This window comes from Lagenorhynchus albirostris, chromosome 10 (genome assembly GCF_949774975.1).
Source record: "Lagenorhynchus albirostris chromosome 10, mLagAlb1.1, whole genome shotgun sequence".
Lineage (NCBI taxonomy): Eukaryota > Metazoa > Chordata > Mammalia > Artiodactyla > Delphinidae > Lagenorhynchus > Lagenorhynchus albirostris.
In genome coordinates, this window is record NC_083104.1 from 60,415,016 (window position 1) to 60,441,571 (window position 26,556).

The window sequence follows — 26,556 nt, forward strand, 5'->3', positions numbered from 1 at the left end:
GTTTTTTTTCTATTACGGTGTTGGATGCCAGTTAGATGGTGAACTCTAAATAAGAGAGTGTGTTTTTCATGGTCTGGCTGAGGCCCGTGCTAATACCTTTTTCCTTCCTGTGGGTATGGCAGTTGAGGTGAGATGCTGTGAGTGTTGGCAGCCCACTGTATTATTTGTGTGCTATCACATCCCTGGTTGAGTTTAGCCTAGATAAAGTAATCCACAGAGCAGTGCTTTAAAATCTCCAAAAAACAGTACTACTTAATAAATTCTTAAAGAATAGTGTAAAAATTCCATTTCTTAGATTTAAGTACAGTTATACCAAAAAGATATAATATAGGTGCCCTGACAGTTTCTATAAGTAGAAATGTTTCCTATAGATCTGTTGTCCAAGTTAATGAGTTTCAGGGTTATCCTTTTTCTAATCTCACAATATGTTATTGTTCCCAAATGTTTTAAACATCTAACTCTTATTATACATAAGCTTAAAAAACTTAAGAAGCCGTATTTGCAGACACTTTGATGTTACTGAGCATTGTATATAACAGAACAATTTTTAAAAGTCAAGGTATAGTTGATGTACGATGTTATGTAAGTTATAGATGTACAAAATAGTGATTCACAATTTTTAAGGGTTATACTCCATTTATAGTTATCATAAAATATTGGCTGTGTTCCCTGTGTTGTACAGTATATCCTTGTAGCTTATTTATTTTCTACATAATAGTTTGTACCTCTTAATCTCCTACCCCTATCTTGCCTTCTCCCCTTTCCTCTCCCCACTGGTAACCACTAGTTTGTTCTCTACACCTGTGAGTTTATAATAGAGCAGTTTTAATGTTTCTTCTTGGTTGTTAAATTCCAAACTTTTGTCTTGTAAATTAATTTCTGATTAAGACTTTTCTTGCTGGATTTAAAAATTAATTTTCCAGAGTTGACAAGATCAAATAAAAAAATATATATTTTTTTTTCTGTGCAAAGAGCAGCATTTTTCAAACCAGCTTCCCAGGGACACCAGTGTTGTGAGATGCCTTGTGGGGATAAAAAGGTTTCCTTTGCCAAGAGTTTGGAAAGCAGCCTTCCCAGATTGAAGAGATTTACGGTACATATTAGCATATTAAAGACTGAACTTTTGTGGTAAAGAACCCTGTCAAATCCAGTGTTTCACAAATTCACTTGGTCATGGATTCTTTTTATCAAAGAATATCTATTAACATCCCTTTGAGAAATCCTGCAGGAGAATTTTGGAAATGACTGCTTTTAAGCAAGTTTAATTAATTTTGTGTTAATTCGAATCCCAGATTTGGACAGGATCTAGTTAATTTGGTTGTCATTGCAGGAATGTTTTCTCACAGCCTTTCTTATGGGTCATTGGTTTTCTAATTTATAGATAACTTACACTTTTGGTCTACTTGAGTTGTAGCTGAGCTATGTCTTTCATTGCCCAGAATTTGTCTATTATAACTCTCACCCTCTTATCTTGGGACAGCCCCTCAGAATGGTATAAAACACATAGGTCAGCTCTTAAATATGTGAAGAAATTATTTTGTCCCTTTCTTAAAACTTTTCTGTCAATACTTCCATCTCCTTTATTTCATTTTTATATGATAGGATTTTTGTCATATCTTTCTTTTTCTAGCATGTTCTGTTTGAGTTTTTACTTTTGAAATTGTTAAGATCCTTGAGTTGAAGGCAGAAAATGAGTTGAAGGAAAGTCTACCCAGTAATCACAGCTGTATAACAAGAGCATGGGCCAAAGTTATCTACTCCATGTGTCAACTCCTTTTACATTATCTGTGACCTTCCACCTCCCTACCTTAGTATGTGTTGACCTGTTTACCTGTTTACTTACCTTTACGGATTTTTTCTCCTTTGTCGAAGGATAACTCCTTTAGTCTTAACCATTTTCCAGTTTTTCTCCAAAGAACAAGTACTGATTTTATTTTCAGAAAAGAGCAAGATAATGTTATTTTGTAAATCTTAGTCTTTTCCACTCTGAATTTGCTATGGGAAGGGAAGGCAATTGGATAATTCATCTCCTTTGCAGGAATGGCCTGATAATGACTAATGTGTTGCTATTCCTAAGGGTATTTGTGTTTCAAATATCTTGGTGATAGTTCTGGTGGGAGGTCTGCAAATATGGCCTGAGGGCCAAACCAGGCCACAACCTGTCCTTTGGAACAGCCCATGAGCTAAGAATTATTTTTACATTTTTAAAGAATTGAAAACAAATCAAAAGAGGAATATTATTTGGGTACACATGAAAATTATATGAAATTCAAAATTCATTGTCCATAAATAATTATACTGAACCCAGCCAGAGCCATTCGTTTATGTATTATTGTACCACGTGACCCTTAAATCCAAAAATATTTAACGTCTGGCTCGTCACAGAAAATATTTGTGGAGCTCTATCTCTGGGTGAGGTTTTGTATATATTTAGGGTAAGATTTTGTGTGTATTCACTTTCCTCCAAATCCATTTGTGAAGATGGCTTTCTTTTCCTACATGTAAGGCCAGCTATGGTTCTGTGAATGTAGTTTTATACCATAGCTGCAGTGACCTGAAACAAATTAGACTGCCAGATATTTCTCCAGCAGAGATGGTTTATTCAAGATCTGCAGACAATTGCAGTTCAGGGCCTGCAGCCTTGGGGAGCAATGTGCAAGTCCCCACATGGCCAGGGAGGGAGCTGCTTTTATAGAGTGGAAAGGAAGGTGGGAGGGCTGTAATTAACAAAGAATCCATGGCTTTTCATTGGCTGAGCCTTCGCCAGCAAGGAAGATAAGCCTTCTTCCTGTTGGGCTCTGCTGTCATCACAGGGCTTGAGAGCTCCTTCTGCTGGTCTCCTGACTCTATTTAGTTGAGGTTTTTGTTTATTAATTTTTTTACAGCTCCTTTGCTGAATGTGCTTCCCTCTTTCATTTACTTAACAAAATGGTATTTGAAAAGGCCAGCTCAGTACATTGCTCTATTTCTTAGGCAAAATTTTCTTTCTGTGATAATCCTCTTTGAGTCAAGATGTAGTCATGAAAGATACACCCACTTCAAATAAGAGTTTAGTAAGTAAGCTGATGAAAAGCCGAGAAAATGTGTCCCTTGTCCCTCAAATTAGATGTTTCCCAACTAGATCACTGGGTAGCCCTTTAAATTTGACTATTCCATTTACTCTTTGCTCTTCTAAGATAGATTCTCCTTTTTCGTTTAGATGAAAGGTTTTGTAGTGGTTGGCATTGCCAGCTTTTCCAGCTTTATTAGTATTATGATTAGTCCTTTTATTTAATTAAATATTAATTATTTTTGGAACTTTTTTCAATAAATACAAATTATACATGCTTTTAAATGTATTTCTGTTGTGTGTACTTCCAGATTAGAACAGTCTGACATCCTGTCCTATATTCTGGGCACTGTTATTAATTCCTGTTGAATTGTGATGAGTGTAAACATGTCCCATGTGCAAACATTTCTGCCACTCAGTAACTCAAAGGGAATGTGAGTTAAATATTTTTAAGAGCAGCTTTTAGGAGATATATTTTACATACCATAAAAATCACTTTTTAAAAGTGTATATAAAATTGAATGATTTTTAGTAAATTTATAGAGTTGTGACATCATCACCAGTCTAATTTTAAAGCACTTCCATTGCCCTGAAAAGAAACATTGTGCTCATTTGCTTTGTTCTTCCCACTCCCCTCAGCCCTAGGAAACCACTGATATCTCAAGAGATTTGCCTTTTCTGTATATTTCACATAAATAGAATCATTATGATATGTGTTTTTTTGGCTCTGGCTTCTCCCACTTAGCATTGGGTTTTTGTTGTTGTTTTGCTGTTGTTGTTTTTCGATGTTTGTCCATGTGGTAGCAGGTATTCATTCATTTTTATTGTCAAGCAGTATTCCATTCTATTCATATATCACGTTCTGTTTTTCTGTTTAACAGTAGATTGACATTTGGGTTGTTTCCACTTTTTGGCTATTATGAACAATGCTGCTATAAACATAAGCATACAAGTCTTTGTATGAACACATGTTTTCATTTATCTTGGATATTCATCTAGGAGTGGAATTGCTGGGTCATTTGGTAAATCTAGTTAACAGTTTAAAAAACTGCCAAACTATTTTCCAAAGTGGTTGCACCATTTTGTATTTCTACTAGCAATGTGTGAGGGTTCTTGTTTCTCTAAATCCTTGCTAATACTTGTTCTTGTCTGTCTTTTTGATTTTAGCTATCGTGTTTCTCTAACAAGTAATGACATTTAGCCTCTTTTCATGTGCTTATTGGCCATTTGTGTATCTTTGGTGAAGTATCTGTTCAGATCTTTGCCTATTTTTTAGTTGGGTTATATGCCCTCTTATTACTGAGTTTTCTTTTGTCACTTATGCTTTTGGTGTCATTTATAAGATATCTTTGCCTAAGCCAAGGTCGCAAAGATTTACTTGTATGTTTTCATCTAACAGTTGTATAGTTTTAGCTCTTATATTTAGGTCTCTGATCCACTTTGAGGAAAAGGTCCAAATGAATCCTTTTGCACATAGATATTAGTTTCCCAGCGTCAGTTGTTGAAAAGATTCAACACTGAATTGCCTTTGTTCTTTCATCAAAAACCAGTTGTCCATAAATGTGTGAGTCTATTTCTGGATTGGGTTCCATTGATATATATATTTTTACCAAAAACATTTTTTAAAAGATTCTTTACTAAGTCTTGAAATTTGATTTATATGAACACCATTCTGTCATTGGTCATTTATCACACCAATTTAGATGGGTCAGGGGGAACACTTAGAAGACTTGGTGTTCAGGAATGACGGTCTCCCTCTGCGTGTTAGTCCTTCAGCAGCATTTATTTAGCTCCACCTGTGTGATAGGGCACGATGCCAGGTACTAACTCTCACAGATGCTGTGGTGGGCCTTGCAGGCAAAGACAAATCCCCTGCTGGGAAGTAGGTGGTGGAGTTCATAATTTTATTTCCTGAGTTTCTCTTTTTTCCCCATCACTGGGCAGGCACTCAGGGGCCCACAGCCGAGGGCAAGGCTAAGGTCACAGGCAAAGTACAGATGACTAATCTTTTATTTATTGAACAAAACTTCTTTGACAGTCTACTGTGTGAAAGGTAATGTGCAAAGCATGAGGCATTTATAGTGAGGCCCTAAGACACAGCTCTGTCCTTTTAAGGGGCTTATGCTTGTGTATATCATATATGTAAAACTATTCTTTAAGGAAAATGATGATCGGTGTCTTGGTATAAACCAAGGAATGTGGGAGGGCAGAAGAGGGAAGCCTTCATGGTTTGGGCAACATTAGAGCTTGACCTTGAAGGAAAAGTAAGATTCAATAACTGTAGGAGGAATGGGACAGAACAGCATTTTGGGTAGAAGGAATAACCATGAAGCAAGCAGAGAAATACCACCGACAGTGGGGGCTTTGAGAATATGACCTCAACTATTCAGCCAACATTCCTTTCAAATTCTCTTAGCTTTTGGGACTGGACATGCAGCTGTCCTGTTAAGGCATTGGGACCTACATGTCCTGCAGTGTACCCACAGCTGTGTCCTGGGTTCACCTTTGGAAATGTGGCCCCTGATTTGCTAGGTGGTACCTGGTTCCATCCTACTCTTGGTGAAATGTGTCTGTTTAAAAGAGAGGATGCTCAGAACAGGGGCTGGAGGGGAAATAGTGTCCACTTAGATTTTAGGCTTTAGTATGAGATATACATGGGCATCGCCTCTGATTCTGGTCGTGAACACCTGCGTGGAGTAGCTGCTGAGCATTTGTGGTCTATGAGTCTCTGTCGAACAGGTTGGCATCTGGAAATTTGGCAAAATTGTAATGTCGTTTAGGAGATTATCACTTTTTAAAAATTGAAGTATAGTTGATTTACAATGTTGTGTTAATTTCTGCTGTACAGCAAAGTGATTCAGTTTTACATACATATACCTTCTTTTTTTAATAATTCTTTTCCATTGTGGTTTATCATAGGACATTGAATATAGTTCCCTGTGCTATACAGTAGGACCTTGTTGTTTATCCATTCTATATATAAAAGCTTACATCTGCTAACCCCAGCCTCCCACTCCATCCCTGGGAGGTGATCACTTTGATGAAATTGATGGCATCTTTGCAAGTTTGAATCTTCCCACAGAAGATATAATTCTGTGGCAGAGATTCGTTTCAACAACAGCATATATAACATTTGTCAAAATTTTTTTTCATTAAGTAATTAATGGAATAATCTAGTATTTATGATTCCCTCCAAACATATCTGTTTCCTAGATATGTTTAGCAGTGGTTTTAGTTTGGAAAATATAAATCATGGTACTGGGGGCCTTGGAGTTTCATCTGGATTTAAGGAAACATTTTAACAGGCAAGAGGTTTTAGGCATTAGCATGGATGAGAGCAGAGACAGAGGAATTGCATCGTCTGGGGGTGTCTTTAAAAATAGTTTCCGTGTTCATCTCCCCATTGCAGTTGTCTTGGTCATAATCCCGGGTTATTTCAAAGGTTTAATGAAGAGGATGCAACCAGTTGTTCTCAGTTGTTTACTTGTAAGGACTTGAGGACATGGGCTTATGTTTAAAGAAGAGTGAATTAGTTGCATGTAAAGTATCAGAGAGCATCATGGTATTAAGGACTCAGAACTATAAAATGTGCTCCTGAGAGACCCCTGAGATTTTCCATTCCTTGAGACTTCAAAAGACATGAAGCAACCATTTGTGTCATCCCCCTTTGGAAGTCTCTCGCCCAGTGTTCTGAAAGCGACGAGGGAAGTGCCCATGTTGGTGTGACCAGAAGGCAGCCCTGCTCACCGGCTCCCCCGCCCTGGCGCCTTACCCACAGTATCTGCCCTACTCTCTCCACGAGGGTCCCGCTTCCTCCCCAGCCTGCAGCCTGACTCATGTTATAACCATTCCAGCAAGTGGCACACAAGTGGCTAGTCATCCTCCATGAAGGAGAAGTTAGTCCTTGAGGGCTCAGTTGGTTCTTGGCTTTTCTGTGTGCCCTGTGATTGTGCTTCTTTTTGCTATAAACAGCTATGTTGTAAAAGGTATTTTATTCATTTAAAAAAAATTTTAAATTGAAGTATAGTTGATTTACAATATCATGTTAGTTTCAGGTGTACAGCACAGTGATTCAGTTTATATATATCTATATATATATGTAGATATGTATATTCCTTTTCAGATTCTTTTCCCTTATAGGTTATTACAAAATATTGAGTAAAGTTCCCTGTGCTATACAGTAGGACCTTGTTGGCTATCTATTTTATGTATAGTAGTGTGTACATGTTAATCCCAACCTCCTAATTTATCCCTCCCCCACACCCTTTTCCCCTTTGGTAACCGTAAGTTTGTTTTCTATGTCTGTGAGTCTTTTTCTGTTTTGTAAATAAGTTCATTTGTATCATTTTTTTAGATTCCATATTTAAGCAATATTGTATGGTATTTGTCCTTCTCTGTCTGGCTTACTTAGTATGATAATCTCTAGGTTGCTGCAGGTGGCATTATTCCATCCTTTTATATACACACACACACACACACAAACACACAACACCCCCCCCCATATCTTCTTTATCCATTCATCTGTTGATGGACATTTAGGTTGCTTCCATGTCTTGGCTATTGTGAATAGTGCTTCAATGAACATTAGGGTGCATGTATCTTTTTGAATGATGGTTTTCTCTGGATACATGCCCAGGAGTGGGATTGCAGGATCATATCGTAGCTCTATTTTTAATTTTTTAAGGAACCTCCATAGTGGCTGTTACCAACTTACATTCCCAGCAACAGTGTAGGAGGGTTCCTGTAAAAGGTATTTTACATGGTGCCAAAAGGAAAGAGGACAGTTCCTATTTGGGGCAAGTGTCTACTTCATTGTTGAATTACTGTGGAACAGGTTTGGCATTGACAGCCTGTAGGGCATTTGAAACTAGCCCCAAGGAGATGATTCAGCTCAAAAGTGTTCAGTAAGCAAAGTTTTTGTCACTCCCCTCTGTCCCTCTCCTGGACTCTTCTCTCCCCACTCAACAGCTGCTGAGGGTCCTCCTGCCCCCTCCTCAGTGTTCAAAGCTCTTACTCTGGACTGCTGGGTGCCCTGCGGTGCCTCCCTCCCCCTCCTCCAACCCCCAAAGTTATTCCTTCTTATCGCCAACCATGGTCGAGGCTTCTTTGAAATGGATAATAGACAGGTGTTAAGAAGAAAATCAGTCTGCTAAAGTGACTTGGCATTAAGGGGCAATGACTGGTATGTTTCTCTATTCCAGGAGCTGTCTTTATTTTCATCTGGGAACTGGATATATTTACCTGAATGCATCTCCAGTTTCTAATAATTAATCTGAACCTAACTTACGATGTTGGAGTCATTAAGTGGGGGTTTATTGAGGACATACACATTTTTTGAACTAGTTGTAAATTTTGGTCATGTCTGTAACCTAAATGAAAGTTTAAGAAAATAATTTTACATGATTTTTCTTGAAAAATATGCACAATTCTGTTTCAAAACTTTTCCAGTAAAAGCTAGAATTTGACAATACAGTGGAATCTGTTTAAAATGTTGGTGATAACGGAGCAGGACTTTGATACTGTAGCTATGGGTTACCTGTGTCAAACAGGCTCATTTTACATCCAGTTCTGTTTTTAGGACTTGACACATATGAGCTCATGTAGTGCATCACTGGTTTAAAAGTATTCGGCAGAGTTGTCATCATTTGTCTTGTTACATCACTGCAGTCACACATTCACGTTTATTTCAAAATTTAGTTTCATTGACTAGCTTATTAAATATTCATTAGAAGTAAGTGATTCTGATTCCCATTTTCCCAGCTTTTTCTTCCTTTTGCCCAGATTGTGAGAAGGTGAATGGGAAAGAGGTGAATATAAAAATGCCAGTGATTGGTACCTTTCCTTTTCCTTGTGTTATCATTGAAAACTGTTCTGATAGATTAGGATTTGCTGTGATTTCTTGAAGTGATAAATAGTTTAAAGAAAGGTTTATGTAAGTAGTGAGCTAGGAAGATATTTTATAAACTTTTAAAAGGAGAGGCCCACATCCTCCTGTCAAAACATCGCTGTATTTGACCCTCAGGACAGTCTTGGGCAGAGACATCCTTTAGTCTCATCTGAAAAAGCCCCCTCCTACCTTTTAAAGCCTACATGGAGTGGATGACGCTGATGTCTTTGTGAACCCATGCTCCTTTGTTTGACATTGTAGTATAGAGGTTGTTTAGACCACATCTTTTTTTTTTTAATAAATTTATTTATTTATTTATTTATTTATTTTTGGCTGTGTTGGGTCTTTGTTGGTGCACGTGGGCTTTCTCTAGTTGCGGCGAGCGGGGGCTATTCTCGTTGTGGTGTGCGGGCTTCTCATTGGGGTGGCTTCTCTTGTTGCAGAGCATGAGCTCTAGGCGCACTGGCTTCAGTAGCTGTGGCTCGTGGGCTCAGTAGGTGTGGCTCGCGGACTCTAGAGCACAGGTTCAGTAGTTGTGGTGCACGGGCTTAGTTGCTCTGCAGCATGTGGGATCTTCCCGGACCAGGGCTCAAATCCGTGTCCCCTGCATTGGCAGGCGGATTCTTCACCACTGTGCCAGGAGGGAGGTCCCTAGACCACATCTTTAATAAAATTAACTTCAAAAACAGTGGGCAGATACAAAATAATTAATATGCAGAGTAATTGATTTCTAAGTTCATTTTTCCCTTTCAATTACATTACTTATAAGTGTTTAGCATCAAGGCGTATACAGGTCTCCAGGCGATAAAAGATCCACAGGACAATGGGGAGACACATGCAAAAATAGATTTTTGTCTGTTTTCCTGTGGACTGAAGGGAAGACCTGGAAGGAAAGGTAGACCCAAATCAGACCAAACCAAACCAGAACCAGCCACCAAACCCCAAACAAATTGTTACAGAAAAGAGCTTCTTGCTTTAAAATTTCTAAAAATCGGAATCGCCTTTTGTAAAGGTTCCTACAACAATGGTGAAGCTGTACAGAAGAGAGTATAAGAAGTACCTGGGTGAAACCGTGACTAAAATGCCCCCAAATCATAAAGTGTTTGTCAGTAAGAAAGATGCTCTTATTTTATTTAACAACCTATAATTCTACCTTGTAGTGAAAGACTAGAGAAGACCTTGTTGTTTTTTGCTTGTTTTTTAATTGATTGTAGATCGTCAACCTGAAAGCTTAAAAGAGAAATCTTCTTTGTCCGAAAACTAATCAGGTCCAATATGGAGTGGACAGATTATTTGTGCTACTTAGGGCCAACACTGATTTGTTTAAAACTCTTCATTATTTTATTCATTAATACCCTATGATGTATGATGAATATCTTTATTTTATGGTTAAAAAACAGTGAAGGAGCTAAGTTATGTATGGCCTTAATGCTGACCTAATATACTGCCTAGGAAAAAGCATGATCACCTTTTTATTACATCAGATAAAGATATTTCCCTTTTATATTTACCTGCACCAGTTTAGAATTTATGGTAATTTAGGAAGAGTCTGAGCTGTGGTTTTATTTTTTCACCATTCTTAAAGAAATAGTACTGAAATAAGTTTGTAATAACTGTTCAGATAAGGCACCTAAGCGAATACATTGTTTTGAAGCATTTCTGTGTATTTTTAAAGCATCAGTTTACTTATCAATAATTTATATTGTAACATATTAATAGAGTAGGACTTGTAAGGAGCTCTCCCAGGAGAATGTGGTTGCTTATTTTTCCTGAGTGTGTTTGTTTGAAGTCAAAAAATTACATTGAAAAATGTTTTCACTTATAGTTTTCCCTGCAGCTGACTGTCCCCTTTCTCTCCACCTAAGGCAGTGAGGCGCTCTCACTTGGGACAAGCCTTCTTTTATTATTTATGCGGCTTTCTAAAGATAGGGGTTGTTTTCCAGAATACTGTGTCCTTCAGATGTAGGACTGCTTTAAGAGAGGCCTGGCAGTCCTTTCTGGCATTTTGCTCCTTGCTGCTGGGTTGGGAGGCATGCATTTTACCAAGTGGCCTCTGTTTGTTTCCCCCCGCCCCCGCTCCAGCCGAGATACCTTTCCTCCATCCTTGCCTACAGATTGGACCTTTGGGGGCTTTATCTGTGCTTCAGGTTTGCTCAAGATAGTTAGAAGGTTTATATTGGTCAGATACTGTGTCCTCATTCTGCGTGGAAGCCTTCAGTGGCTGTCTTTGCTTTGCTCAGGGAAGGTCTGTCCTTGTTCAGGTGGCAGGTCAAGCCCCCTCCACGCCCTGGCCCCCTTCCACCCTCATCCCCTACCTCATGTTTCCTTGGTTCACAGGCGCTTTCCTTCCCTGAAACTCACCCTACAGCTGCATGCACCCTCACCTGGCTCTTTTTTCTGGTTCTTTCTTCCGCCTGGAACACTCCCATCTTTGTGGGGGGACTTCTCAGACTCCAGACCCCTCTGTAAATTTCTGTCATCCTAGCCTGTGGGCCTCAAGAGGTGGCATGCTCTTATTCAACTTTGCACCCTTAGAAGTCAGTTGATACCCTGGCATATGATGGATGCTTACTAAATATTTGGTGACTTGAACTGAACTGCAGCTCCAGTTTAGGTATGGGAAGTATGGGAAGTAAAATTAGGTATGGGAAGTAAAATTTTTGTGGAATTTGTCTAGATTGACATCAACCACTGCAGAGTCAGACTTTTGAGAAAGGTATCCTTGAACATTACATAAGCAGCTATATGATGATCTGATCTTCAAAGTTGAATTTGATTTAGCCCATGTAAAATCAGACAATTACAAGTTAACAAAATAAAAATTTTGAGTGGTATTTTGAACGGTTAAACCATTTAGATGATACAGACCTGGCATGATCTACTCTGTTCTCTATCAAAAATAAAACGGAAGTATTTAGTATGTCATCACCAGGACCTTGTTTGGAATCTCAGCCTAACCTCCTTCTACTTTTATTTCCCTTCCTTAGGAAACTTTTCTTAAGCAAAAGATGAGCGCCCTCTAGGGGTGAACTGTAGGTGCAATGCTGTACACATGTTTTAAAAAACTGCAAAATTCTGGAAGTATTGTATGAAATATAGAAAAGGATGCTTCATCCCTGTTACGTAACTCAAGTTATATAATTTAACCACAGAGTGTCTCAAAGTGCTTTCACGTTGCTCATCACTTCCTCGAGCACTGTTTATTCAGACAGTTTTTTGTCCCACAGGGAATATCCAAAATGGGAAGAAAGAATGTTTTATTAAAAAGTGAAAGCGGAAGGTTGAGACTGTTGGCAGTTTGCAGTCATCTGTGAAGGAAAGTTACCAGGCCAAATATCTATGACACAGACTTTGGACAAAATAAAAGGCTTTTCTGTGTCAGCTTAACTATTTAATCCCTTCCTTCTTTCATCCCCAGTTGATCACATGATCAGATATTTCTCTAGGACCCCAGTTATTTCCACGCAGTTCATCCATTACCACTCCTTCCCCATAATGTTAATTTTTTTCTTTTTTTCCATAATGTTGATATTTAATTTTTAATTAACATTCTCTTTTACCCTATTCTTTTGTGGTGAAGAAAATGAGGCATTACTTATAAAGCACTTAAACAGGGTTGGATGCCTAGTAATAACTCATCGTTTATATATTTTTGTTTATTTTTGTTAATACTGGTGGCATTTGTTTTATACAGAGTGATAAAGATGAGAATAATGGTATCTTACATTTATATAGTGTTTTTCATATACAGTATTTCTCTGGACCCTCAGAATGATCTTCTGAGACAGGAAAAACAAGCAATATTCCATGATAACCAATGACTCAGGATGTTTTAAAGCATTATAGAAGCTAAATTATTCTATTTATGTATTTTTTTCTAAAATTCTTAAGAAATTAAGCCAGAAGGCTTAAGAGTAGCTTTCCATTTTACATATTTTCTCTTTTAAGTTGACACATTGATTTTTTTAAAACAATGACAATTTTATTTTCAGATCACAGAATTTTTGTTCTCTGATTTGAACTCGAGGCCTTCTGTTTTCAAACTTTCATTTTGCAGGTGAGAAAATTGAGGCTCAGAGAGTTTGGGCAGTTGGTACTAGTTCATGAGACCTATGGCAGAAACATAACTAAAATCCTATTTTTTTTCCCCTTTATAACATGGTTTCTCTTTTCCTAACGTGGTTTTACTTGGCATAATCGTCTTCTTCTCTAAACATGCCTAATTTGATTTTTCTTTATTGTTGCATAAATATGATGGTGGAAAAGGACACCTTGCTGTGGAAAGTTTCCCTGATGTAGATGGTTTGGTTCAATCTGGCAAGTTGTGAAATTGCTTTCCTGTGAAATATGTGTTCAGAATCATACCCATCTTTTTTTTTCTTTTATTGAAGTATAGTTGATTATAATGTGTTAATTACTGTTGTGTATCAAAGTGATTTGGTTATACATATAAATAGTTCTTTTTTTATATTCTTTTCCATTATGATTTATCATAGGATATTGAATATAGTTCTCTGTGCTATACTGTAGGACCTTCTTGTTTATCCATTCTATATATAAAAGCTTACATCTGCTAATCCCAAACTCCCAGTCCATCCCCCCACCAACCCTCTCCCTCTTGGCAACCACTAGTCTGTTCTCTATGTCCGTGATTCTGTTTCTGTTTCATAGATAGGCAACCACAAGTCTGTTCTGTATGTCTGTGACTCTGTTTCTGTTTCATTAGATAGGTTTATTTGTGTCCTCTTTTAGATTCCACATATAAGTGATAGCATATGGTGTTTGTTGTTGTCTTTCTGACTTACTTCACTCAGTATGACAATCTCTAGTTGCATCCATGTTGCTGCAAATGGCATTATTTTGTTCTTTTTTTATGGCTGAGTAATATTCTATTGTATATATGTACCACGTCTTCTTTATCCGTTCGTTTGTCGATGGACGTTTAGGTTGTTTCCATGTCTTGGCTATTAATCACACCCCATCTTTAACTGTCCTGAAGTGAGAAAGACAGAGGAAGTGCATGTGGATTGAAGTGTGACTCAGGCAGGCCTCAGTGGGTAAAGGGGACCAGAGCGCATGGCATACTCAACTCTGTGTGTTGGTTACTGCCCTGCGGGACCCCATCCTGACCGTGCACTTGTGACCTACTGTACCTTCTGAAGATGTCAGACGTGCACTATGGAGTTGTCTATTTTGAGGGATTCAGCAGCTGGCCAAGGGTCAGGAGCTGCATAATATTGTTTATATATATGTGATCTCTCATGTCCCTGCTCAGGCTCTTAGAGTTAGCCTGCTTTCTGGTTACACTGGAGATACATAGAGGAGTACATAGATTTAAATGCAGTGATGTGCATGAAATTCACAAGCTTAGCTCCTCTGCCTTGTTTTTTTAATTGAGGTATAATTGACAGATAACATTGTATTGGGTTCAGGTGTACATCATCATGATTTGATATTTGTATACATTGCAATATGATCACCACAAAACTCTGTAGTTACCATCCATCACCAGACAAAGTTACCTTTCAGGATTTATTCTCTTGGCAGCTTTCAAGTATGTGCTACGATATTATTGACTATAGACACCATGCTGTACGTTACATCCCCATGACTTACTTATTTTATAACTGGAAGTTGGTATGTTTTGATCCCCTTTGCTTGTTTTACCCACTCCCCATACCCCTTCCCCTCTGGCAACCACCATTCTGTTCTCTGTATCTGTGATTTTTGTTTTGTTTCGTTTGCTCATTTGTTGTTTTTTTAGATTCCACTTATAAGTGAAATCATATGGTATTTGTTCTTCTCTGTCTGACTTATTTCACTTAGTCTAATTCCCTCAAGGTCCATGTTGTTGCAAATGGCAAGATTTCATTTTACTGGCTGAGTAATATTCCACTGTGTATATATCACATCTTCTTTATTCATTCATCCATCTATGGACATCCTCTGTCTTGTTTTCAAGTAGGCCCTTGGGCTTATAAATTCAAGCTCATGACTTGGAATGAGGCCAGGTGAATTCTTACAGTGAGTAGTATGTGAGTAGAAAATTAAGTATTAGTGCTCATTTCATAAAGTTGCTTTTCTGCACGCATGTGTGTCATGGATGTCATAGATTTGTTCCTGAAAAGATCCTTGGAAATTGGTTCATCTCTGAAATGTAATTGAGTACTTCAGGGGATTGTCATTTAATGGTATTTATTGAATGGAAGGTAAATACTGAGTTGGCCAAAAAGTTTTTTCCATAGCATCTTATGGAAGAACCTGAACAAACTTTTTGGCCAACCCAATATTTAAGGGAAGGAATAATCTCTTTGTAACTTATTTGGATATGTATAGATTTTCTAAATAAGGATTGCCTGAAATGTGTTATGATATACTCTTTTTTTTTTTAGAAAAATGAAGTATTTTTGAGCTTTCTATTACTGTTGTATCTTGTGACACCAAAGAGTCAGCTGATATTCCTTGGGAATTAGGAAATCAAAATAAAAATGTCAGCTTGTGAAAATGGGGACACTTGGTTAAAAGTAATTTGACTGTTTCAGTTTTCCTTGCCACTTTATAGGTACTATTGGAATTAGCAATTACTTAGAGCTGTTGGGCCTGAGTTTAATGCCTATATTTTTTGTAGTAATGATGCATAGATGGATAATTGAATATTAAATTAATGGAATATTAAAAGGTTCTGTGACTTAGGCAGAAAGTCCCAAAATACTGTTATAGGAGGTGGTAAATTTGATACGAAACTCTTAAGGGAAGTTTTTTCTTCACTAATCAAAAATATTTTCTGACAATAAAACATACTGCAAAACATGTAGATAGTCAGTTAAGATAATAAAATTTAGCTTCTTCTTTAGACCCAGAAGACTTACCCATCAAAGCCTTGCTTCTAGTTTCCATTAGGCCCTTTCTTGCTGGTTGCTCTGTAGTCAGAGAGTTTTGACTATACTTTGGATCTCTGTATTACTTTCTGCTGTATATTCACCTGACATTTTGCAAGCGCAAAGGAGTTTGACTCATGTGTATAAACCTCCAGAGTGTACCACACAGACAGGGAGCATGTAGGGCTGTGCCCAAGTGATGCAAGGGGGATGCTGGTCTCTGCCTCTTTCTGGACCACTTCCTTGACTCCTTTCCTGAGCGCAGCGCAAAGTAACGCAGCCCAGAATCACCCAAAGGTGAGAACGTGGAGATGAACCAGCCCACTGTGGGACAGCCATTCTCACAGCCTGCTCTGTCCTTGTCTGTCTGGCAGACACCTTACAGTGGGCCAAGCATTCATTCACAGGAAGTGTCCCTGCGTGGCCAGCTAGCAGAGTTTGGGGGAAATCTTTGGTGGCTCTAAAATCAGAAACTTAAACGAGGCCTGTTAACTTGCAGCTAGTGTAAATGTGGTTATGAAAACCCTCCAATGGAAGGGGTAAATTAGGAGGTTGGGATTAACATATATACACTACTATATATAAAACAGATAATCAACAAAGACCTACTGCATAGTACAGGGAACTCTGCTCAGTACTCTGTAATAACCTATATGGGAAAAGAATCTGAAAAAGAATAGGTATATGTATAACTAAATCACTTTGCTGTACACCTGAAACTAACCCAACATTGTAAATCAAATTACTTAAATGTAAAGTAAAATATTAAAAAAGAAGGTATCAAAAAAAAGAAAGAAAGAAAACTCTCCACCACAGGAAGATTTACGCTGTGCAGAAGAATTTTGGACAGAGGTCTTATGACCTCACATATATGAATTTTAAAAAACATTTTATTTTGAAATTACCATAGACTCACAGGCATTTTCAAAAACAGTATACAGAGTCTCATGTACCCTTTCCCCAGCCTACATCTGTGGATTTTTAAAGTGTGGAGTGTGTGCCTCTGGCATCCTGGATTTTGTGGCCCAGAGATTAGGAAGACCAACTGGGGGATAAAAACTCACCCCTCTTGCTGAGGTGGCTTTGGTTGCTGTATCAGGAATCATGATTCAGGTCAGGGCATTGCCTGTATTTTGGAAATTGTAACTCTATGTAGTTGTCCAGATTTTTATATATTCTGTTGTGTTAAAAATTTAACAGTTTTACTTGTATGAATTATTAATCTGAAATTTATTTTTTTAGTTTTTAAATTTTATTTTATTTTTTTGCGGTACGCGGGCCTCTCACTGTTGTGGCCTCTCCCGTTGCGGAGCACAGCCTCCGGACGCGCAGGCTCAGCGGCCATGGCTCACGGGCCCAACCGCTCCACGGCATGTGGGATCTTCCTGGACCAGGGCACGAACCTGTGTCCCCTGCATCGGCAGGCGGACTCTCAACCACTGCGCCACCAGGGAAGCCCTAAATTTTATTTTTTAAGTAGTGAGAGAATACTAATATTTTTAAAAACACTACATGAGTGAACACATGTACATGAAGGAATGTTTTCTCCTTGTCCCCTTTCTTGTTTGAGTCTTAAGGGTGATCTGGGTTCTAGGACCGAAAATTTTAAATTGCTTTTTTCTGTGTAGGTTCGAAAACACGTGAATGATCTCTATGAAGACTTGAGGGACGGACACAATTTGATCTCTCTTTTAGAGGTTCTTTCAGGAGACACCTTGGTAAGTTTTAAATTTCATAATTTATTTTGAAGAACATGTAATCCTTTTTGCATATGACTAATTTGTTTTCAGCACAGACTGTTCAGAGTTTTGCAGCATTCATCTTTTGAGCTGCTGTGAATTCTGCCTGGAAAAAGTTCTGGTTAGATTATGAAGCATTTTCAGACTTTAAATGCTGTGCATTTGGGAGATGGAAGTACTTTGATGACCTTGCTTACATAATCAATTCTATAATTAAAATACTACTTCTGTTCTTTTTTACCTTTGGGTTTTTTTTTTTTCTTATCAGAAGTTAGATGCATAATATAACCCCCTATTAAAAGACTCACAAATAGCAAGGAAATAAACATCACTTTCTGACAGATGGTCTAACCCCCTCCACAGGTGTCATCTCCTTTTTTGTGAACATTTCTCCCCCTTCTTGGTTACCTGGTCTCCTTCATTAAGTTCTGTTCATGCTCTTCTTTTCATTTCTGGTCTGTCTTGTGTCTTTGCTGTCCTATCTTCTGTCTGTTATATTCATTAGCCAAGGGAACGAGATTTTTTGAAGACCTTACGATTGGTGAGTGCCACAGAAGCATGCGAATATGAACAGCATGAGGATGTGGAGGATGAGGATAAGGGGGTAGGTGTCGCCCCCGTAACTCCACTAACCTAGCCTTACATGCGGTGAGCGCTAACACAATAGTGTAACCCACGGGTTTGGGCTCCTTTTTAGAAAACTGTAGAAAGGACCAAAACCCGCAGGGAGATGGATGTGTGTGTACCAGCAACTTGGACAAAGGACATATTTTCTCTTTAAATTTATTTCTGTATTTCTGTGCACTGCATGGTATTCGAACATATGTGGTTAAATTACAGGAGGGCATTTGAGCTAAAGAAATTTATATACCTTTTGTATAAGTATGGAAATCTTACAACCAGCCCACTAATTTTAATGCAGATCTGTTCCACTTCTGAAATTAATATTTCCAACATAACTGTCTTTTGTTTTATTTGAAGGAACTTACGGACATTTATTTAATGTTTAAGATTATGCTTTAAATCATTCCTACTGGCAGTAGGTATTTGAGGGACATTCTTTACCTACCTTATATGTCTCGTTTTATTTAGGGGGGAATACTTAAAATGCTAGAATCCTGACAGGGCTCACAGAGCTGTTTAATCCCGGTGACACTCAACTGACTCAGCCTACCTTTGCAAGACAGATGTGCTTCTTTTGTCATCACGTCCCTAGAGCCCCCTGATTTTATTAGAATTTGTGCTTTTGTGGATCCAGTGGGGAATTCATCACCATCATTTCTCCTGTTATATGGAACTTATTTTCCCATTCTGTGGTCTGCTGTCTGTTTTAATTCTGCTGCCTTTGGCTTCAGCAACCTATTCATGTTTGAGCAGCTCAGCTGTCAGTTTTCTTTTTTCTTTTTTTTCCCTTTGGAAGATATTATGTGGTAAATTTCAGCTCCATTCTTTGCATTTTTGTTGAACATTTTCTCAGGTCTGTTTCCTTACGTTTTCCTTCTGCTAACTTGTGACATTTCTTAAGGGAAATGGCATCAAGGAAAAGAGTTAACGGTTTGTCAGTTTTCCTGAGACAGCAAATCATCACGTCCATCCCCAAGCAGTGTAAAACTATTAGCGAGTCCAACCGATTTTGTGCAAAACGAAAATAAAATAAAGAGGAAATATATTACATGGCCTTAATTGCTTTTCTCTCTTCCTCTATCATGGCTAAGTAAACCTCCACTGTCTTTCTCCTTCTTGGTGATTTTTATACTAACTGATGCTACTTTACCTCATTTTCAATAACATGCCATACATATATGATTATAAAAACCTTCTTGATTTAAAGTTTATTAAGAAGGCAAAATGGGGAATGGTATTTAATTCTTTTTGTGCATCTGTAGCTAATAACTGTAGGCTAGAATTATAAGATAGTGAATATGAAAAGTGTACATGTTCCGTGGTATTTTCTCTTTTTCTTTTGTTTAAATATTTGGAATAAAGGATCTGTTTAAAATAAAATAATACTCAGAAAAATCCCAAGTTTAAATTCAATCTCAGATAATATAAAAAATTTAAAATATCATTAAAATATTTAATGGATCTACCCAAGCAGTAAATACTGTTTTGACATATTAAGATGAGCATACAGTATATTTATATAGGATATTCAGCATACGTGTATTTAGCATGATCAGTGGTATCAGAAAATACAGTGTTTTTTATACCCTGCATTTTTCTATTCTTAGCCCAGAGAGAAAGGTCGGATGCGTTTTCACAGACTACAGAATGTACAAATTGCACTTGACTATTTGAAAAGACGCCAGGTATGATGTTTTTCAAAGATTGTAATCATATAAACATACGTGACTGAATAAATATGCATAGGACCATGTCAGGGAATGAAAAGGTTAAAGGTGACTGTGAATTATAATCATTAAACTTGTGCTTTCATGAGACAGATGTTTTAAAATGTTTTTAAACATTTGTTCCAAAGAAAAGGAGGTTAATAGTAGGTGTAAGTGGCTACATTTCCATCTGAATAGGAGCTACTGAGTTTTCCTTCTGTTGGAACTGGAATGCTTTTGCCTAGGAATTTAATGACATTTTAGTAGCAACAGAATGTTAAGAATGTCTATGAACAGTTCTTAGTAGTGGGGAGACAATACTTTATTTTTTATTAAAATTACCTTATTTTTATAAAAGATAGTTAACATAATACTTTTAAAAAACTTGACATATGTATTTTTAATACATAGTAGTGAGGAAGCAATAGTTTATTTTTTATAAGTAGATACAACTGGATAATCTAAAAGTAGTTAAAAATAAAACAGTTCTGACAACAATCCCTGACTGGCTTGAGGTTTCAGAAGAAATGATGGAAAAGAATGAACAACGTATTGGATTTGATCTTGATTTGGTAGCATTGTGTATTATAGAGATATAAGGCAAATAATTGGTAATTTTCAATTAGTAGAAAAAGGAGGAATCAAAGAAACTCAGGATAATTGAAAGTTACTGAAAACAGTGAGAAATCAGAGGTGGCAACAATTTCGCTTTTTAATGGAGTAGGAGGAAGAGAAGAGAGGAGGCAAGGAGGAGCAGGAAACACTGTCTATTAGTCCTTCATTTAGTTTATTATGGCATCAAAGTGCTTTTAGTTATTAAATTCTAGCAAATACTCAGTGCTTATATTTTAAATGATATTGGTATTTGCCTTACTCTTCTTTATTCTAGTGGAAGTTTACAGAAGGATTAATGGTTATTTATGTCTCCTTGTCGAAATATTTTTGGCAGTGATTTGTCCAGGAAGTAAAATGTTAGGTATCATTTTCTTGAATTCATGATAGATATTTAATTCTTTTACCAGGAAGTAAATGTTAAATATCATCCTTACATTTATTTACCTGAATGCATAATTGGGCAGTTGATAAGCTTTAAGTCTGATTATTGTATTATTTTTAAAGTTTTGAACAGTCTTCCAAATGTCCAGTGAGTTATATAGTTACTTATCTTGGTAGCAATCTATGATAGACAAATAGAATAATAGTGCTAGTTGTTTTTTTTAAAATACTCTTTATGACCGAAGTGTAAGAAAGTTGTTAAAATTATTTGGTGGTTCAGAATAGTTTCCTACTTAATTGTAAAATAACGCTTGTTTTCAAAAGGCAAAATTATTTCTAATTTAAAAATCTTAAGTATTTAGGACTTTTCGCTTGAATTGTGTTTTTTGTTTTGACAAGTGTACTTTTAATACTTGCTGTAGAAGACAAAACCAAAATAATATTGAGGTTTTTTTCCTTTGTAGTTTCTCTATAATTTGCAATGAAAATGAGTGGGGATGGGGGTAAAACAGTAATTTAAGGATTACTGTTATTTAAATTATTCAGGCTTTTTTTTTGTATCTGTAATTTTGAATCACTTTTATGTAGATAAAAATAACTCGTGCTGGTTTGAAAAATATTTTGTTTTATCTCTTCTTCACATACAAAACAGGTGAAATTAGTGAACATTAGAAATGATGACATAACAGATGGAAATCCCAAATTGACTTTGGGATTAATATGGACAATAATTTTGCACTTTCAGGTAAGCCTGATTTTCTTAACTGTCATTTCTTTTAGCCTCATTGCTAGTTTTCAGGTGGTTCATGTGAAGGGTGAATTACACATTCACATCCAAAGGAGGAAGATAAATTTCAGGCTTTCTTTCTTTCTTTTAAAATTTAATTTTAAATTTTATATTGGAGTATGGTTGCTTTACAATGTTATGTTCGGTTCGGGTGTACAACAAAGTGATTCAGTTATACATATATCCATTCTTTTTCAGATTCTTTTCTCATATAGATTATTACAGAATTTTGAGTAGAGTTCCCTGTGCTGTACAGTAGGTCCTTGTTGTTTATCTATTTTATATATAGTAGTGTGAATATGTTAATCCCAACCTCCTGATGTATCCCTCCCCCCACCTTCCGCTTTGGTAACCGTAAGTTTGTTTTCTAAGTCTGTGAGTCTGTTGCTGTTTTTAAATAAGTTCATTTGTATCATTTTTTTTAGATTCCACATATAAGTGATATCATATGATGTTTAGGCTTTGTTTCTTAAACAATATATTTGTATTGTTCCTCTCAGTAACATGCTGCTAATGAACTTGGCATCTCATTTCGTGTTGTTGAAAGCTTAAAATACTTGTAATCTCAGTGTTCGAAGACAGAGATTCCCTTTTTTTGAATGTAGCCACATTTCTTTGTTTATTGGCCAGCATTACCTGATTTAGATACATAAAAGTTTTATGATTCAATCCTTATTTAGAATGGGTTTCATTGATATTACAGTTTCTCAACTATGCCTGCTGTTTTCTCCTAGTTTTGTAGACACTAGGTGGCAGTATCGTTCTCATAAAGACATCTCTTGAACTAGAACCATCCACGTTTCCTGTAGAGCTCCACTTTCTCAAACTAGGTTTAAGGAGAGTAAAGGCAAATATATTAACTATGAATTATTATCTAATTACTAGTGCCAGTTAAAGGCTGATCTTGATCTTTGGTTTTTATAAAATGATGCATTTTTAAAAAAATCATCTTCATTTGATTTAGGGTGAGTCCTAGTTTTGGAACTGGCTTTGGGTTTGTCAATCCCTTGTGTGACCACGCAGCATTGTGTGTGCAGCGCGCAGAGCCTGGCCTGTAGTGGGCACACAGCAGGTCTTACTGATTGACAGCTGTGTGGTGGACCTTGCAGGAGGAAGAGAGAACTTGCCAACTTCAGAAAGGAGCTGGGGTTTTGGACCAAATTTTGGGAAGAAGAAGACTTATTTCTAATCTTTAAAAAATTTGACTGGGATACAGGGTTTGTAGGAGAATGTAGGTGGAAAATAATGTAGTCAGGGCTCATTTGGGAACAGGATAAATCTGGCAGGGATGGACAGGTATAGGAAGTAGAGTCTTGTAGGTTCCAGGACCTGGACAGGCAACAGAGTTGCAGCAGTAGGAATTTGGAGGAGGAGACCCAGGTCCCAGGAGACCAGGTAACCAGGTGTCAGCCTGCCAGACGACAGGGCAGCTAATACAGGTGAATGTCCACTTGGCTGTGCTATTGATGGCTGGGAGATCCAGTATCAGGAAGTGGAAGCAGGACCCTCATTACTAGAGGACCCCATCCTTAGGGGACCTGGGGTACTGAGTACTTACCCAAGGCAGGGATTTGGTCATGGAGCCAGACCCCAGACCTTGTTACCAGCACAGGTGAAGTCTAGCTAGAACTGGCCAAAAAAGCAGATCTCACATGGTGTTTCTCAGCAGCTTTCTCAGGGATCCAGAACTTATAGGGTTGAAAATGCAAGAGCCCCATATAGGGAGGTTAGAGGCCTGTTGGATGGAACCAATCCCATAGTTACTGACAGCTGGTGATACAGGCTGAGTCTGGATTTTGAAGGTCAGAGTGGGAACCCCTGTGGGGCACACCCAGGCTCTGGAGGGAGGGAGAGCTGAGTGTCATCGTTGGCTCTTTTATCTGTAGCCATGAAGGCATCGAGCAAGTCACCTAACCATTCTGTGGGCTCCAGTAAAAAAAATCAGAAATGATCACAGGCCACAGTCAGGGGTATAAGCTGAGAGGCTGAGGTGGTGCCCTCCGAGTGGAGTGATAGAGGCCAGGCAGGACTCAGATGGGGAAGAAAAGTTGAATCCAGGGGGTGGTGTTTTGAAGAAAGAAGGGAAGGGACTTGGTGACAGAGTGTGGAGGATGAAGGAAGGGGATTAAAGATGCCTCTGAACGGTTAAGCCTGGGAGATAAGAACCAGTAATGGAGGTGAGGGTAAAGGGAAAGGTGACCTTCTGCGTGAGTTTGACATTCTGGTGGGATACCCTGGGCTTCTGTCTGCTGAGCAGCTGGAAATGTGTGAGCAGAGCGGAACTGGGGAGTCAGAGGTACAGGTGATAAACCTGGGAGTTTCCAGAATATAAGTGGTCCTTGAATCTGTCAGAGAGAAGGGATCTTCAGAGGATCCAAGGGAAGAGCACGTGTGGAAAAGAGCAGAGAGCAAAGGACAGAAATTTGGGGAAGGCCCATGATTAGGGGTGCAGGAGGAAGACGTTCCATCTGGGGAAACAGAAAATGAACAGTTGGAGACCTCTGGCTGGCAGCTGGCATCCAGCTGGCAAAGCCTATCTCTAGTATCAGTGAGCATCTCCCTTTTTCTCTAACACCTTTCTGATCCTACAACACTCCTCTACCTCCCTCTTTTTATTTATATTGAGATAGATTCATCACAGCCCTAGATGATAGTTTTACCAACATTCTCCCAATAGATAGAGCAGCATTCTTCATTTCTAATTGTAGTAACAAGAAAATGTAGTATTGACTAAACCAAGGGAAGATAATTGCAAGTAGAAAGGAATGGTGAGCAGTGTGAAATGCAACCGGAGAGCCTGAAAAAGTTAAGATTGAGTACGGGTTAGTAGTTTTGTCTAGGAAAAAGACATTGGGGACCTTGGAGAAGGTCCCCCCAAGTTCCTGGGAGAAGAAACCAGAAAGTAACAGACCAAAATGTGAGTAAATGGTTGGAAATTAAAGGCAGTATGGTTAGACCCTAAATTGAAAGAATTGTAAAGCAAAAGATCATTCAAAAAAGAATTACATATTAAGAAAGCTCTTTGGGGTTCAGGTGTCTTTGGAGGACAGAAGAGGACTAGCCACAGAAGTACCAAAGAAGTTTTGTTTCTTTTTTTTTGTTTCTTTTTTTTTTTTTTTTGGTGGTACGCGGGCCTCTCATGGCTCAAGGGCCCAGCCGCTCCGCGGCATGTGGGATCTTCCCGGACCGGGGCACGAACCCGTGTCCCCTGCATCGGTAGGTGGACTCTCAACCACTGCGCCACCAGGGAAGCCCGTTTCTTTTTTTTTAACATTTATTTTATTGAAGTATAGTTGATTTACAGTGTTGTGTTAATTTCTGCTATACAGCAGAGTGGTTCAGTTGTACACATATATACATTCTATTTCATATTCTTTTCCATTGTGGTTTATCCCAGGATATTGAATATAGTTTCCTGTGCTATACAGTAAGACCTTGTTGCTTATTCATCCTCTGTATAACAGTTTGCATCTGCTAATCCCAAACTCCCAAGAGTTTTGCTTCTTAATATGATCCTGTGGCATATATTATGAAATCCAGTGTATTTTAGGACCTGAGTTACAAGATATTATGACTGTTAAATTATCACCAGTATTTAAAAGTTAGACCAAGATTTATTTAAAATGAAACATATAAATTTTTTGGTAAAATTAAAATTTTCCTTTTCATTTAAAGAAATACTTTTCTTAGTCCTATGATAATTTAAGATTAGAACAATTTTACTGGTTATGCCAAGACAGAGCCTTATTTATTGATTTAAAAATATTTGAGCATTGCAAATTGAATATGTTACAGAAGGTAAGCATTATCAATACAGTAATCCTGTATTATTTACCATACGCTAGATCCAGAGATACTAATTGTTACTGACCAGGGTTCTTGGCCTCCTTAATCAATAGAAATTGACTAGAAACCAAACAAGAAATTCAGGCAAGGCTTTATTGGGGCCCCTGCAGCAGCAGGGGGAACAAGCAACAGGTTCCCTTGCTTGTTCTTGTTCCCTGAGGCGGGACGAGCTTGTTCCTTATATGGGGAGAGGGTAGGGGTGTGTCCAGGACTCAGGCTGAGGGGTGGCTTAGGTGATGTTGAGTGCAGGGGGCACATGCCCGTATCCTGCTTTTTGCTCTGGGCTCTTCAAAAGTGGCAGTTGGGTTTTTTGGGCTCTTTGTATCTTTTGTCCAGAATTTGCCCCAACTGCAAAATGCACACAGTTATTTTTAGTCGCATATAGTTTCTTTGTATTTTGTTGCTGGAGGAGAGGTGTGTCCAGGTGCAAGCACTGCAGCACTGCAGCAAAGCCTGTCTCATTCAGATGATGAAGTATATTGTTCTATACTTGGGAGACTGCTTGTAAAACCGACTATAATCTGGGGTGATGAGTCTATCACAATACAAATAAGAATAGGGATGTAGAGGAGGGTGTGTTGTGGTAGGATTAAGAAGGTCTTAGAGAATAAAGGAAATTATCACTGATGGGCTTTGCAAGAGGAATGCCAGTTACCAGGCAGAGACTGAAGTGGGGCCATTCCTGGGGGAGGGAGCAGTGTGCAGTGGCCTGAAAATGGGCATTTGCTTTGTTTGGCAGGGCTGGAAGCAATTGCAAATCACTGGTTTCGCCTCTATCATCGTGTTAGTGTAAATACCAGCCATTATACTTTGAAATTCTCTTGAATAATGTTCCATTGCCAATGAAGACATTGAAAATCAAATTAAAAAGAAACAAACCAACAAACCTGAAGCTTTATTTTTACCAGCTTGTCTTCTAGGATATTCAGTTATTTTTCTGTTGGAGATTAATTTCCCCTTGAAATGATTAAGGAAAACCTCACCATGCAGGTCTGTTATTGACAAATATCAGCCACATTGCTAACTTGACTATTTAATTGAATA

The 26,556-nt window shown here is 38.0% G+C and overlaps 1 protein-coding gene across 5 annotated transcripts in view; it reads left to right on the forward strand.

The window, feature by feature from the left end:
* The window catches only part of DST (dystonin), a 500,594-nt gene that overhangs the window by 242,214 nt on the left and 231,824 nt on the right, over positions 1-26,556 (forward strand). For all 5 annotated transcript variants that reach the window (XM_060162516.1, XM_060162518.1, XM_060162517.1 and 2 more), the window contains 3 exons: positions 17,443-17,532; positions 19,785-19,862; positions 21,532-21,624. In XM_060162516.1, coding sequence (XP_060018499.1) covers positions 17,443-17,532; positions 19,785-19,862; positions 21,532-21,624 — 261 coding nt within the window. The remainder of the gene's footprint in view (positions 1-17,442; positions 17,533-19,784; positions 19,863-21,531; positions 21,625-26,556) is intronic.